This window comes from Hyposmocoma kahamanoa, unplaced genomic scaffold, assembly GCF_003589595.1.
Source record: "Hyposmocoma kahamanoa isolate Upper Pololo Valley unplaced genomic scaffold, ASM358959v1 102, whole genome shotgun sequence".
Taxonomy (NCBI): domain Eukaryota; kingdom Metazoa; phylum Arthropoda; class Insecta; order Lepidoptera; family Cosmopterigidae; genus Hyposmocoma; species Hyposmocoma kahamanoa.
Genome location: NW_020653337.1, coordinates 13652055 through 13666920, shown reverse-complemented (window position 1 = coordinate 13666920; position 14866 = coordinate 13652055). Strand labels below are relative to the sequence as shown.

Below are 14866 nucleotides of genomic sequence, written 5' to 3'. Positions count from 1 at the left end.
ATATTTTCACAAACTCAATTTGGTTTTGACTCGCTAACCAAGTGGCTCAGAGCAAATGCACTTACTAACTAATAATAATCATAATAAAACTAATATTTTTTTGAATGAGATTGTATATCTGCCCTAGTATAGTATTATATTATCTGTGTTAATAACAACTGAGAGCCAAATACGGATTCTCACAAATAGAAATACAATTAAGAATGCACATTTAATTTGTTACATAAAACATAAAAATCCACCGGAGTTGCAAGCCTCACTATGAATCCAAAGAAGTGCCCACTCAGTGCTCTCCTTGCCGAAATTACACCCGTATTGAAAGAATCCAAATCAAAAGTATTACATAGAATGTTAAAATTATTGATTGCACGGCACATGAACTCCTAGTATCGAATAGACAAGTACCACGGCGAGTCGGAAATAAACTTATTATTTACGATAACCTAACCTTAGTACAGAGTACTAAAACCGATCTCAAAAGTCATTCATCCCCTAGTTTACAACCCTTAGAGGTCGAATATTTTCTTCAAATTTAAATGGGACCACTTCTGAGGTACCCTCTTTCCAACAAAAAAAGAATCATCAAAATCGGTTCACAAATATCGGAGTTATCGCGTAACATACATACGTACAAAAAAAAAACATACAGTTGAATTGAGAACCTCCTCCTTTTTGAAATCGGTTAAAAAGTGATATTATACCATGTATAAAATATCTAAATTGACAATATATGAAATGAATGTTATATTATATGAGCTTTATATAAAAAAATAAAATAAAATGTGAATGTTATATCAAACGAGAAATTATATGAAATTAAATTATAAGAAGTGAAACCAACCAAATAAAAATTATATTAAATTATATTATTTGTTTTAAAATTAGTTTATTTCTATTATTTTCATATAAGTGAGGCGCACCCGAAATAACTATTGTGGTGATTGACAGAAAAAATTATGTTTATGACTTCTGTTAATGTTTTACAAGCTGTGATGCTAACGATTCGACAGTTGAGATATGCTTAATCAATGTTATTAAACATTGTTATTTCTTTGTGACAGGTATTACCTCATATCTCTGAAACTATCTGAATGCAATAACCTCTCCGTTTTCCGTGTGATATCTCTCTGGCTGGATAATACCGATCTCGAATTTGTGGATTCCGAAGACGGCAACTTTGAGGACCTGCTTCATTCGATACCCTCACGAAAGTATATAACGGTGCTTCCTCAGCTGGCACCAAGATTGACCAACGAGACGACTCTGTTTGCTAATAATTTAAAGAAGATTATCAGTAAGTTCAACAAACAGCTGGCTAAAAACTAAGTTGCACATATCAACTGCCTCCGTGGCCAAACGGTTACCATGCTGGTCTAACACGCAGAGGTCTTGAATTCGGTTCCCGGGCCGTGATAAATATTTGTATAGCCTACATTTATTTCTCTCGTGAGTTTGGGTGTTTTTTTTATTATTTGTGGTTGTCTATGTGTGTGTCCATGGCACCCGCGATACAGGGTTTGCCTAGTGTGGGGCTGTGAGTGTGTGCATTATTATTATATATTATATTATAATTAAACTCATTACTATTGGCTGCTAAAGCAGCTAATTTCCGTACCTTATTCTCTTCAACGAGACTGACTGATTTAAACTTTCACGATTTTCACACATTAATTGTAATATACATAATAATTTGGGACTTATAATCGTGTATAAAAACATATTTTATTTATTTCTAGAGTTAAATAGAATGTTTACCAAGAACTAAATACGTAACTGATTTAATGTTAGCACAGGATAAAAGTCTGCTTTAACGCCACGACTTCAGGATCAAAAACTTCCTTGCTTTAATTATTAATTAAACTTTTTCTTTCGTGTCGAAAGAAAAAGTAATTAAAATATATATATTGCCTGCTGGCAATCTTAAAACTGGATTGATATGATCGTATATGTGTTATTTCTTTTCTATATTCTATATTCTACTACAGCGAGTGGTACTGTAAAACACTCCGCCATTTTTACTGAGCTACAGACCTTTTTATCTCTCACCATTACATGGTGTTACTAAACTCTGTGTAAAGTACTTTTTATTTTTTATATGTATTTTGTTGATGTGTTGAGATAAATAAAGGATTTTATTATTATAAGTAAATCAATCGAACACATTGCAATAGAGATTCAAACGCCTAATGGTTTGCCCTAATTGAAATTAAAGAAATGGTTGAAATTTATGCACGATAAATTTTATGAGCTTAAGTTTTGGTGTCGAAGAAGGTTCACAACCCTTGGAAAACATGGGATGTCCCCATCGAGGATATAACCAGAAATAGAGACGAAATGTCATTTCATTTGTTTGAAAATTATTCTGCCATATCATTACTGTGACAACTGCGCTCCGATTGGCTAGCCCGAGTTCGAAACAATTGACGGGTGTCGTCAACTGTTTCACTTCAAATCGACCAGTTAACTTGAGCTTTGCTATAATGGACGAAAATTTCAAAATCACATATTTAATATTTCATTAACGATGAAATGTGATTCCGTTTGTTTGGTAATTATAGATGTTTTGCTGTTTTTCCCACACCACCGACTAGAACAGCACGGCATTGTTAGTATCTTTATTACAATTCTATATTTCAAAGTCTATATTTCAGTGCAAACGAGAGTTGAATTTTATAAAAGCTGTATCGCTAATGTGTTACCAGGAATATATGGCCCTTATTTCGTCTCTATTTCGGGTTACATACTCGATGGATGTCCCCAACCCGCAATCCGCGTGTCAGGCTTTGACCTAAAACCCTAAAGAAAAGATGCGTGCCCAGCAGTGGAACGTCTAAATGGGTTAGTGATGTACGTTACCGATGTAAGTGATATACAATTTTGCACTGAAATGGTTTGCAAGGGGTCGTTAAACGATCACAGGTCGGCCCACACTGCTACTTACTTTACAGTTGTTAAGGAGAAGTGATTTATCGATAATATTCACTTTCACATTATTAATTTCGTCAATCACAGAACATATCCATTCACGGTGGTAGGCCTAATTTACCCATAATTCTTTATTTATTTTGTCCTAAACAGAACGGTGCGCAATGGACCATCCTCACCACACTTTACCCATTATGTTCAGTCTTAAGAACTCAGATAAGGACCAATTCATACTAAACGCCAGCAGTAATCAGTATGGTGCACCTCAGGTCACACGACCAAAGTGTAATGAGCCACGTGTCGTCTCTGCAAAGGCTATGATTACCCAGTTGGCAAGCGAGACTGCGCTAGCGGCTGTTATTGAGCAAATGGAAAAGATGTGTGACGGTAAGCAAGAGCATAACGTCGGGGACAGTACAAATCCTCGTATGTAGTATTGGTAAAAGGCGCGTATCTGCACTAAACCAAATTTTACAGGAGAGAGATTTAACTTACGATCTTAAATTTTGGCAGAGTAAGCATTGATTTATGTTGTACTGATAACGGTAGATCCCCGTAATTCACGTTAATTTAGTTGCCACGACATTTCCGCGGATTTAATTTGACCACTAAATTACCGAAATGGAAACTCATAATCCATTGCTAGTTACGCGTAATTGCACTATCCTCGACGATAAGCTACTTTGCATTTTGTTAGTTGTTAATAAGTTATCAGTTATTTATTCAATTGTAATCAAGTTTTCAAATATCTAGTTTTTAAATATTTTCTATGAGAATTATTACCCTAGTGATTTTACAATTTTTTAAAATAAGATATGTGTACCAACACAATTTTAATTATATCGAAAAAGTGCCCATGATAATTGTATAATTTAGTTATGTATCTGTTATGTTCCGTTTCTCGTGTATTTCTTTTACTGGACCTACTGAAAAACAGCGTCGTAGTAGCTCTTTCACTTAGACGACAATAAACTGAGTGGATGACGGATTCCGTAACAGCACAGCGCACACGCTGCCTGTTTAGTTCTTTTTTTATTCTTTACGTAATTATTTATTTAGATTTTTTAATTCGTTATTCGTATTGTTCGTTAACTTGTATGTAATGGGGCATATTGTGCTTTCCATTTGTTTTCAATCCAGTATTGTAGTTATATAGAGTGTGTACTGCTTTTCACGGAATAAATGATTTCTATTCTATTCTCCTCGCAAAATTTTTGTTTCTTGGAAACATTTTCTTACATTGCCATTGACGGACTCACAATGGTATATTATCCAAGATGGTATTGTTCATTGGTATTTATATTGTATCCTCCCAATAGTAACGTGATTATCAGTTTTGTTTGGCATATTGTTTCATTCAATTTGTAATAAGTAGCTTCCCTTCTTATTTAACAGCTAGGCTCTTATCGGGGGAGTAATTGTCACCCAACTCTTTTCTGCTATCATATCCCTAACTTTGATTTATTGTTAATAACTAAATAACTTCGTCTCGGTCTTCCTCTGCCTCTCTTTCCTTCGATCTTTCCTTCTATGATGCTCAAACATCTTTTCCCTTCGCATCTCTATTGTTTTCAATAAGCCTCTTTTTTCCTGGACCGGTAATGAGTTGCAGAGTTTAATAAATGTGAGAATTTGAAGTCTTAATTTACTTAACTTGAGCTCGCGCCTCTATTTCTCGGAATTTATGTTCGAAATTTAATTTTAAAATTTACAATAAGTTTTTCGATGAAGGAAAACATCGTGATGAAACCTGTGAGCTATAGTCCGCCATATAGCCTAAAACCTCGCCTGTGAGGAGACTTGTCCAGCGCTCGGAATTAGCTTAATTTGAAATATAATCTTTTCTTAATTTAATAACGCCACGCAATAACTATATAATGATAACGCTGGAGGACAGTCTGAGATGATGAGTGGCGTCTCTCTTAATAGGGTTCTGGCAGAATACCAGTATCGTGGAAAACTGCGGCATTTACGCTGAGCCAGCGCCTTTTCACTGCCGTTACTTCCAAAACTTCTTCCTATTTATTAGTGGCTTGTTCTGTGTCTTTCACAATTCCGCCAATGTTACGTAGGTAGCCTTTACACGGGAGGAGGTAGATTTATTTTCAAATATAATTTTTGACCTTGACGTTGACCATTACTGCTGTCTGTGAGAACTTCCAAAACTATATGGTCTAATTAGTCATGCAATATGTAAAATTTTACCTTCCTTTTGTTATTAAAATTTGTTATTTATAAGTGAATCAATATAGTAATTAATGTGTTAGTTTTAGTTGATCTTATCTATTTACATGTTTCTCTTTGTAGCAATAATAAGTTTTGCAAATTTCACCCCGAAGACGAAGGATACAAACAAAAAACAGGCAGTTCCAAAAGCGGAACGCATACACCGGCTTGGACATCTAGATGCTATTCCTATACCAACTGTTACCATACCAGTTAGAAATGACTGTGATTATTTGGACATTCCTAGTAAGTGACGGTTTAGAGGTTAATTTTTTTAAATTATTTGTGTAAATGCCATTTGATGCCAAGTTCATATGTGAATTCGATGGGCTCATTCAGAGTGCAAGCGCGGGCACGGTGGGGGGTGTGGGCGCGCGCGCCTTGGCGTCTTCCCTTTCACAGTGCCGAAGCGGCTACGAGCGGGTAGATCCACACATCGAAATCGCAAACAGACTAGGCCAAGCACTGTGAAAGGTACAGGCGGACCGAGCCAACAGATATACCCGCGCGACACGCGCGCACCTGCGCCGCGTCCGCCTCGAGGCATGCACCGGCGCGCGCGGCCACTGAATGCAACGAGCATCCACGTATATTTTATTTACACGCACCCGCACCTGCTTACGCGCTCGCCGCCACTCTGAATAAGGCCTTTGTATTGGCAACGTAGAATAATGAGAACGTAAGGGATAAATCTGCTTAACTAATGATCTTTCCTAATAATACACTCTTTTGCAAAAAAAAACGGGCACCTAAGGAAATTTACGTTCTAAAGTCGATTTGAGTTAATTAAATGAAATTTATTTCTTTGACTTAGTCTGTATACTTATAATCGTGTAAATTAATGCGCGTGAAGTGAATTCCGGCAATTAAAAGAAAAAAAAACGATGGATTCTTTAAAACCGATTTTCACGCCCAAACAATAAAAAGTGGTCGGCAATAAAGACAAGATTTTTTTTTACTTTTTTTAATTAAATATAGTTACAAATGTAAAAACCTAATGACGAGTGTGACCTCCTCTTGCCAAAATCACAGCTTGAATCCTTCTGGGCATGCTTTCCACGATGTTTTTAATAACGTTTTGAGGAATACGTTCCCACTCTTCCGCAATGACTCTTTTTAGCTCCTTGATGTTTTGTGGAGCAGGTTGCGCTGATCTTACCCTTCTCTTTAGAACATCCCAGACATGCTCAATTGGACCTCTCCACACAAAGAGATTCTAGCTTCATCAGAAAACAATACTTTATTCCAGTCCTCCAGAGTCCATGAAGCACAGTTCCTTGCAAACTGAAGTCGAGGAACACGGTGCTCAGGTCCACACTTGACGCCTTACGATTCCGCAACGCCTGACTCACCAAAAAGCGGTCATCTCTTGGTTCTGTGCATCGTTTTCTTCCCGAACCGGGTCTTCTTTTGACCGAACCGGTCTCTTGATACCGTTGCCAAGTCCTCTGAACAGTTGAACGACTCACATTTAGCCGCTGAGACACGTAAGTTTGCGAACAACCTTCTTCAAGTAGGGCTATAATTTTACCGGCCCTTATCACTTTATCACTCATATCAAAAAGTGGTATTTAATGTAAAAAGAAATATTAAATTGTTTAATTTGCAGAAAATATCCAAAAAGTTTTAAAATATCGTAATCAGTTAAAAATCGTTTCAGCAATTCGCGCCATTAGTAAAGCAATTTTAGAATAACCACAATAATCATTATTTTTCTTTTATTAATTTCAAATTTTAAATTTGGAACGTAAAGAATCATGCCAGGATGCTTGAAATAACATGCCAATATATCGTCAAATTAATAAAACCTATTTCTTGTTCTTTTTCATTGAAGTAGAGAAAAAAATCTAAAGTGCACGTTTTTTTTGCAAAAGAGTTTATAATCATATCAAAGTAACATTTTTTTTTAAATAAAGAAATTTGTTGCCTTTATCGTGACTTGCCTCGCGGTTACAGTAAAGCTGTAGTACACATGAATTTTCTTTTCCCCATTTAGACGAACAACTGCCTTGAAACTATCTAATCGTTGATATCTTTATGTAGCATTGGTCGCATTCGAAAACTACTTTGAACCGGCTGGAGGAATCAATTGTCCGAAGAAAATAAACTGCAAAGGTTCAGATGGTATCTCTAGAATTCTTCTCATCAAGGTACGTGTTTCGAAATTACTTCACCATTGAAGCTCGTCAAAGTCAAATAGTATTTATTTTATACGTAATAAAATTACACTTGAAATATTTATTAAACCTTACTGCTCAATCGTAAGGCAGGTACCCAGGTAACAAACAACTTGCTATTGAATATCGTCAGAAAAATCTTGTGGAAATCATCCCGTGTGCAGCGCGATATAACTGTGACATAAACTGTCACTCACCGCACTCAGTTACTTACTCGTGTAGTACCAATACTAAAAGGTACTACAAGCCTACCGCTCCTAAGTGCTACAGACCAACAGGCTATAGGCCTGTAGTACCTATTGATACCACTATTATGTCGCGACGAGTACCAAATAGCTATTTTTGTAAGTTTTTTTTTATTCAATATTTTATGGTTTTGCCTTCGCATTTATCCAATGTAATGGTTGGGAAAGCATAATTACTGATTGTGGAAAGGTTACGGAATTTGAATAAAAAGGATATGGTACGTTGTGTTGGGTAGCTATTTACATTGACGAGCTGCAATTTATCAAAGCTCCTCTAATTTCTAGTGATAACATACAAATCAACTAGATGGCGCTTATTGCACACATTTTTATGGATACTGCCGCCTATTCTTTAATTTTGTTTAGGATTAGCGCCATCTATCCATATTAGCAAGCGGTAAATTACAAATTAGTTTGTAACACGCAATGCCATCAATTGATACGCATATTTATTAAAGTTCAGAAAATGATTTTAGCTCATGGTCAATATTTGAATATTATTACAAGGAAAAATAACTGACTGCTTGTACTTCAAATTAAAGAGGAATTAATTGATATCCACAGCCATTTACAATATATAAACTACTTCCAGGCTATCGATCAGCGCCACCTAGAAATAAGATGTGATTTTGACGTTTGTCGATCTGCAGTATGGAGATTAGCATTCCTCTTGGGTTATTGGTCCATCGACAAATGCAATTTGTCAGTGATATTTTTTAAATTTCATAGGGCGAAGACGACCTCAGGCAAGACGCTGTGATGCAACAAGTGTTCAATATTGTCAACATTCTCATTGAGAAGGACCCCGTTACCAGCCGAAACAAATTAAACATTCGTACTTACAAGGTATATTCATATAGCATAGTATAATAAGACAGGTATAGTATTTCCATACAAACAGCAGCGCAGCTTGTATGTGTGCACGATGGCTGCACGCTGTATACGGACGCAAACATTCGCATAATCTCGCAATGCACTTGCGTTGTATAGCGCAGGTCGTCGCAAGCGGTCTCTGGGTGTTTAAAAAAAAGACACCAAATAGTAGACATGTTTATTGTCGTTTGTCGTAGTTTGAACAAGAGTGCCTTAAATTCAGTATTGTTTAGCATTTAATTTATATTTCATAATCATACTCCATGATCAAGAAACCAAACCGCGATGCTGGTGTAATAATATCAACACGTAAGTATTTATTGCATTTAACGAAGGTTTTTTCAATATGGCGCGGAATATTGTGATGAACACCTTAATTTTATAAAATTAAGTTTACAACTTGTAGGCACAACTAAAATAATGAAACATTCCTACGCTCCGAGCGAAGTGTATTATACATGTGTTTACAGAAGAATTTGTGGTTGTATTTGTGGTTTTTATGCGAACGGAAAACCACTACATATGCAATTCCGAGCTCTCTCAAATATCACTATAGGCATTTATGCAACGAACAGACGGGAGTGGTCCTACTTGCTCTTATTATCCTATGTTACAATAGATATAGTTTTCTATTCGATTATCATCAGAGATCGGAATAAGGCCTGCATATATTTGCATAATGGAAGAACCCTTGACCAAAATCGCAAATAATGCAGTAAATAATAAGTCCCTGTATCGAAACGTCGGTTTGTTTGAAAAAACAAATATACGCGATTTAAATCCGGAAAAATAGTGTCATTTCCCTGTATTGAGCTTGCTTTTACGAAGGTGGTGCCCATGTCTCGTAAATCCGGGGTGCTGGAATGGTGTGAAGGGACCATGCCCGTCGGCACTTACTTAGTGGGTAATTCTGGAGCGCACGCAAGATACCACCCGCAGGTATGTAATATTTTTATATAACTTTGTTGATTGTTGATGAAAGGGTACAATTATTTGTACGCATGATATTATATATTCCATGAATACTAAAGATTGCTCAAGTACTAATAACAAATTGAAAAACAATAATCTCAGTACGGAGTACTAAAAAAACTGACCACAAGTCATTCATCTCCTAGTTTCCCGCCCTTAGAGGTGGTACATTTTCTTCAAATTTAAATGGGACCACTACTGAGGTACCCTCTTTCCAACAAAAAAGAATCAACAAAATCGGTTTACATAATGAGTTATCGTATAACATACATACAAAAAAAAAACAATCTAATTGAGAACCTCTTCCTATTTCAAATATTTAAAAAAATTAACTTGAAACGGGTCACGTATAACTTGCATATTTTAGGTGAGCTCTGAACAGATTCTGGGTAACTTTTACCGCATAAAACTGGCGGAAACCAGACCAATTGTATTAGGGCGCTTTCCCACTATGTCGTGACGTTTTATTTATCGTTGGACGACTGTCGCTTTAGCCTGTTCCCATATCACGACTATCTGTCGTGGACGATTATTTTATTGTTGAACGACAGTCGTGTCTAGCTGTTCCCAGTAGATAGTGACGACAATTTATCGTTTCACGGCAGCCGCCTTGTCGTTTGTATGACAGAGTCGTTTGATGTACTCTAGTTGTTTCCATGTTCTTTTGGAAGCCAATCGTGTGTTTTCGCACTCGTGTGAAATGTATGAATATTTTATTATTTTTATTAGAATTACTTATTAAAAAGGCGGAAAAGGAAGCAAACGAAAGAAGAAAGTTTTGGGTACATCCAATGTTATTAAAAAGAATTCCATTAGGATTATGTCAAACGTTTATAGATGAACTGAAATGTGATGAGAGAAAATTTTGGGACTATTTAAGAATTGAATATTTTGTAATAATATGTATAATTAAATTTGAACAAAACTCAATTCACAATAAATATTTAGTCGTAAATAGTGTTTGCCCTCGATTTTGCGTATTAATGAGTTTTAACCCGATTTAAACCCGTTAATAAAGCACCGGGTTAAAACCCGGGCTCGTCTCTGGCTACAACCCAACGCTAGTGCAAAGCGAGCGAGGGCGTGGGGTACGAAAGGGGAGAGTGGGGAGCAGAACACGTGCAGACAACGATAAATAAATCGTAACGACAATAGTAGTTGCGACTATCTGTCGTCACGTTTTATTTACCATCGGACGACTGTCGTTCTAACTTTTCCCATTATCACGACTGTCTGACGTCGTAACGACAAAAAAATCGTGAACGATAGTTAATAGTGTCGTTCTATATGTGAACAACTTCATTTAAATATACAAGTCACAACACTGTAAACTGCACGACTATCTGTCGTGACGACATAGTGGGAACGCGCCCTTGCGTCTTTATTATGGAATTGTCTTTTTTTTCATAGTGATAGTCTGATAAACATAAATATCATAGACAAGGATGACATTACCGTACTCGTAAAATGTGTGGTTTCAGGATATTTCAGCTCAAGTGGCACGTCAGAAATTAATCGCTCTTTATGAAAAGAGGAGACCTAATCAGGAGAAATTAACGGCCTTCCTCAAATTGATGAAAGAATTTAGACCAGCATTCCACTATTTCTTTACCGAGCATTATCTTGACCCAGTGACGTGGTACGAAAGGCGATTGGCTTACACTAAAAGGTAAATAACATCAGTCTCATCACCATAAGATTTAGTAGCAGTAGATCTCCTTGTGAAAATGTTCGTCCAGGGAAGTACTGCCACCTTGCCAATTTTTGCCGCCAAGTAATAATGTGAGCATTACTGCGTTCCGGTTAGGAAGGGTAAGGGTCTTGGTGTAACTACAGACACATGAGACTTGTCAACTCATGTCTCAGGATGACGGGCGCAGTGGCAGTGCCCCTCAGATCGTTGTGAGTAGAACTGCCACTGTTATGGACAGGCGTGTCACTTATCACCAGCTGGGCGACTTGTTCGTCCCGTCACTTGATCTCATAAAAAAAGTTCCGTACTATAATTGACGCGAGACGAAAATGTAATCCATGACCACTACCCAGACGTTGTCCTCTCTGTCTGGTAGACAATTTTTAAATATTTGTGTTTTGTTACTTTTTATATTCATTTATAAAATTTATTCACATTTCTATTTGTTAAGTCCTTTCTAATTGTGACATAAGTCAGCACGCCTGTTGCAGAAGTGTACCAATTTTAAGAAAGTTTACTTGCAGAATTAAAAAAAAAACTTTGAAATTATGATTTATGATTATGAATATAGAGATCGAACACACAGAAAAATTTTTTGTCGACCCGGTGGGGTAACCCGGTGATCTGAGCCATGGGCCAGTTACCGAGTCGTCGAAATTCTCCTATGTGTTTTTGTTATAGATCTTTGCACTGACTTTTTGGCATTCGCTGTGGTGAGAAGGTTATTCAAAAATCTCTCTCCAGATGTCACTAGCGGCGACGAATGCCGAAAAGTCAGTACTAATAACGTACACACTCAACATAGACCACTAGGGAATCCTTGTATCGCGGGTGCCATGGACACACACATAGACAACTACAAATTGCACCCAAACTCATGAGAGAAATAAATGTAGGCCATACAAATATTTCTTCCAGCCCGGAAATAGAATCTGGACTACTGCGTGGCAGTCCGGCATGGTAACCATTCGGCCACGGAGACAGTTGTATATAATATTTATAACAAAAACACAAGATAATTTCGACGACTCGGCAAATCGACTCATCCGTAGAACAAAGACCTATGTACAAGACTACTTGTTCTCAGCGAATAACCTCTGCTCGACCACATTCATTTCATAATTTTCTGTCCCAACAATGTGAATCGGAGAAAAATTCTCATTTCTGATCAGATTAAATTTTTAAGAAAAATGAATATTCTTCATTCTTCCCGTATTCTCCCATTATCTTTCGTATAATTTTTTTTCTTTCTCCATCCTCCATGATAATTTTCCACGCTGACACCGGTCAAGTTTGTTACTGAACGAAAACGATGCCTAACTTTGTTTTACTAAACGATTTTATTTTTTATTTCCCGCTAAATAAAACTTCCTACAATGTTTCTAAAAGAAAGAAAATAATATGAGCTCTCAAATTATATTTATGTAATGTCATTAAAATATATATATAACCGTCATTGTGAATAAAAACCGCCGAAGTATTTTAATAACCGGCAATCTATCTCACCACCGCTCCACATGTCTTTCAACCCTGACATTGGCAAAATCGTCGCGCAAAACGACGGAGCCATAGACACAAAAGTTGAAGTTGAAGTTGAAGGACATAGTACATTTCGTTCGTTCTTCTTCGCTGTAGATGTCAGACCTACCGTTGTTCTATTTTATATTTCCGAAATGAAATAAGATATGTAATTTCTCAAAACACCTTTACGTAGGCCTTAGTTTGAATAAGGAAATTATTCTCGTAACGTACTTATTCTCTTTTCGCTATATAATCACATCGGACTCTGTTCTTCAGATAAGTCGAAATGTTCGATCTTAGTATTCATAATCATAACACAACTGCCTCCGTGGCCGAACGGTTACCATGCCAGACTGCCACGCTGAGGTCCCAGGTTCGATTCCTGGGTCGGGAGAAATATTTGTATGGCCTATATTTATTTCTCTCGTGAGTTTGGATGTAATTTGTGGTTGTCTCTGTGTGTGTGTGTGTCCATGGCACCGGCAACACAGGGTTTCCCTAGTGCGGGGCTGTTGAGTGTGTGCGTTATTAAAAAAAAAGTAGTGGAGTTATTTCACAAAACATCTCAATAAATATATATGAAATTATATGTAGATATTTAAACTAACGTTGTTATAGCACTTCTGTTGTGATTTTTCAGTGTGGCCACCTCGTCCATGGTGGGATACATATTGGGCCTTGGAGATAGACATCTACAGAACATTCTCATCGATAAAAAGACTGCCGAAGTCGTGCACATTGATTTTGGTATAATTCTCTATTCTCTTAATTGTTTTCCACTTTGTAGGGGTTGACAAATTTTTGATATTGAAATAACAATGCCCTTCCACGTGAAGTCTTCCAATAAAAACTGCGTCTCTAGTAGGGTTGTTTCGAATATCAGCATCCGCATCTACGGATAATCTGCATAAATTAAAATATCAGCATCAGCATTTCTCGATTCTGATATTCATTGCGGATGTTCGAGTCGTGATGACCTAAAAGGCACGCTCTGGAATGATTTAGAATAGAATAGAATAGAATAGAATAGAAATCTTTTATTACTACGCCACAACAAAAATATACCCAGTAATAAAATGAAGATAAAAAAAAAGATGAAGCTACATTAAAACAAAAAATTAAAATAAAAATAAGTGGAAAAAAAAGGAATAAAAATAAAATCATACACAACAACAAAGCAAACATGAAATATTTAACACAATTAGATTAAGTGTCATGCTGTGGCGTATGTAACAGGATCCCACTCAGCTATTGTCACCACCGAGAAAAGGCTGTGACGCTGATTTTCAGTGGGCCCTAATACTGAATGAGTACCGGACGTGTGTGTCGCGAATATACGAGTAAACTTAAATAAATTACATAAATATTTCTATAATGTAGTGTGTTGTATTCAGTTATATGTATAGAATACTTAAATAATGATTTTGATACATATATAAAGTGATAAGTGTATGTAATGTAGTGTCCAACATTTACAACAAACAAAATAGAACTTATTTAGTTTAATTTACAAACCTTCCAGTTTTTTTTTACCGAAATACAGGAAAAATACTCATTTACTAATTACAAGCTTCGCTCACAAAAGCCCTTCCGGCTTTATACGCGGCGAAGGAGTTCTGTCTATTTATGTAAAGATAATATACAATAGATCAAAAATCTTAAAAAACTAACTTAATTACTTCCAGACAGGTACAAAAACATGCTCACTTACATGTATATGTGAATGGCATATAATAACAATTAAGCATTTTACAAAATAAAGTTTTATCTTCAGTTTTCATAAAATATATCTTAATGTATGATTTATAGTGTTTATTGTTATGATAATTACATATAAATTCCTCATTTTGTTCATTAATGCAGGTAACAAATATTTCCAATTTCTTTTTCCATAATAGTCATTGAATTTAGGTAGTATGAATTTCTTTTGATGGATTATTTTTCTTAATATGACGAGAGTACGGGATAATCTTTGTGAAGTTATGATATTCATCTACGAGTATTAACGGGGCAGTGTTTAGTTTGTTGCGTACAGTTAATATATTACAGTACTTGAATAGTTAAGTTTCATTATCTACATTATATTATTATATTTATTTATATTATTTATATTTATTATTATTTATATTAATAATTTGTTTTGAATCTTTTTTGGAACACTTAGACGTAGCAATTTTAGTTGTAATTTGTAAATATTAGGGGTTAAAGTATGAAATTGCCGTTTTATTGCAATA

The 14866-nt window shown here is 36.0% G+C and overlaps 1 protein-coding gene across 4 annotated transcripts in view; it reads left to right on the top strand.

Annotated features, from left to right (window-relative positions):
- LOC113232046 (serine-protein kinase ATM) overlaps window positions 1-14866 on the top strand; it is a 53430-nt gene that overhangs the window by 32367 nt on the left and 6197 nt on the right. For 3 of the 4 annotated variants that reach the window (XM_026466671.1, XM_026466678.1, XM_026466686.1), the window contains 8 exons: window positions 1062-1294; window positions 3079-3312; window positions 5233-5397; window positions 7195-7301; window positions 8303-8419; window positions 9275-9385; window positions 10900-11087; window positions 13273-13379. In XM_026466671.1, coding sequence (XP_026322456.1) covers window positions 1062-1294; window positions 3079-3312; window positions 5233-5397; window positions 7195-7301; window positions 8303-8419; window positions 9275-9385; window positions 10900-11087; window positions 13273-13379 — 1262 coding nt within the window. Of the gene's footprint in view, window positions 1-1061; window positions 1295-3078; window positions 3313-5232; window positions 5398-6400; window positions 6639-7194; window positions 7302-8302; window positions 8420-9274; window positions 9386-10899; window positions 11088-13272; window positions 13380-14866 lie in introns of those variants that run through there. The other variant, XR_003310595.1, reaches the window with a different exon arrangement.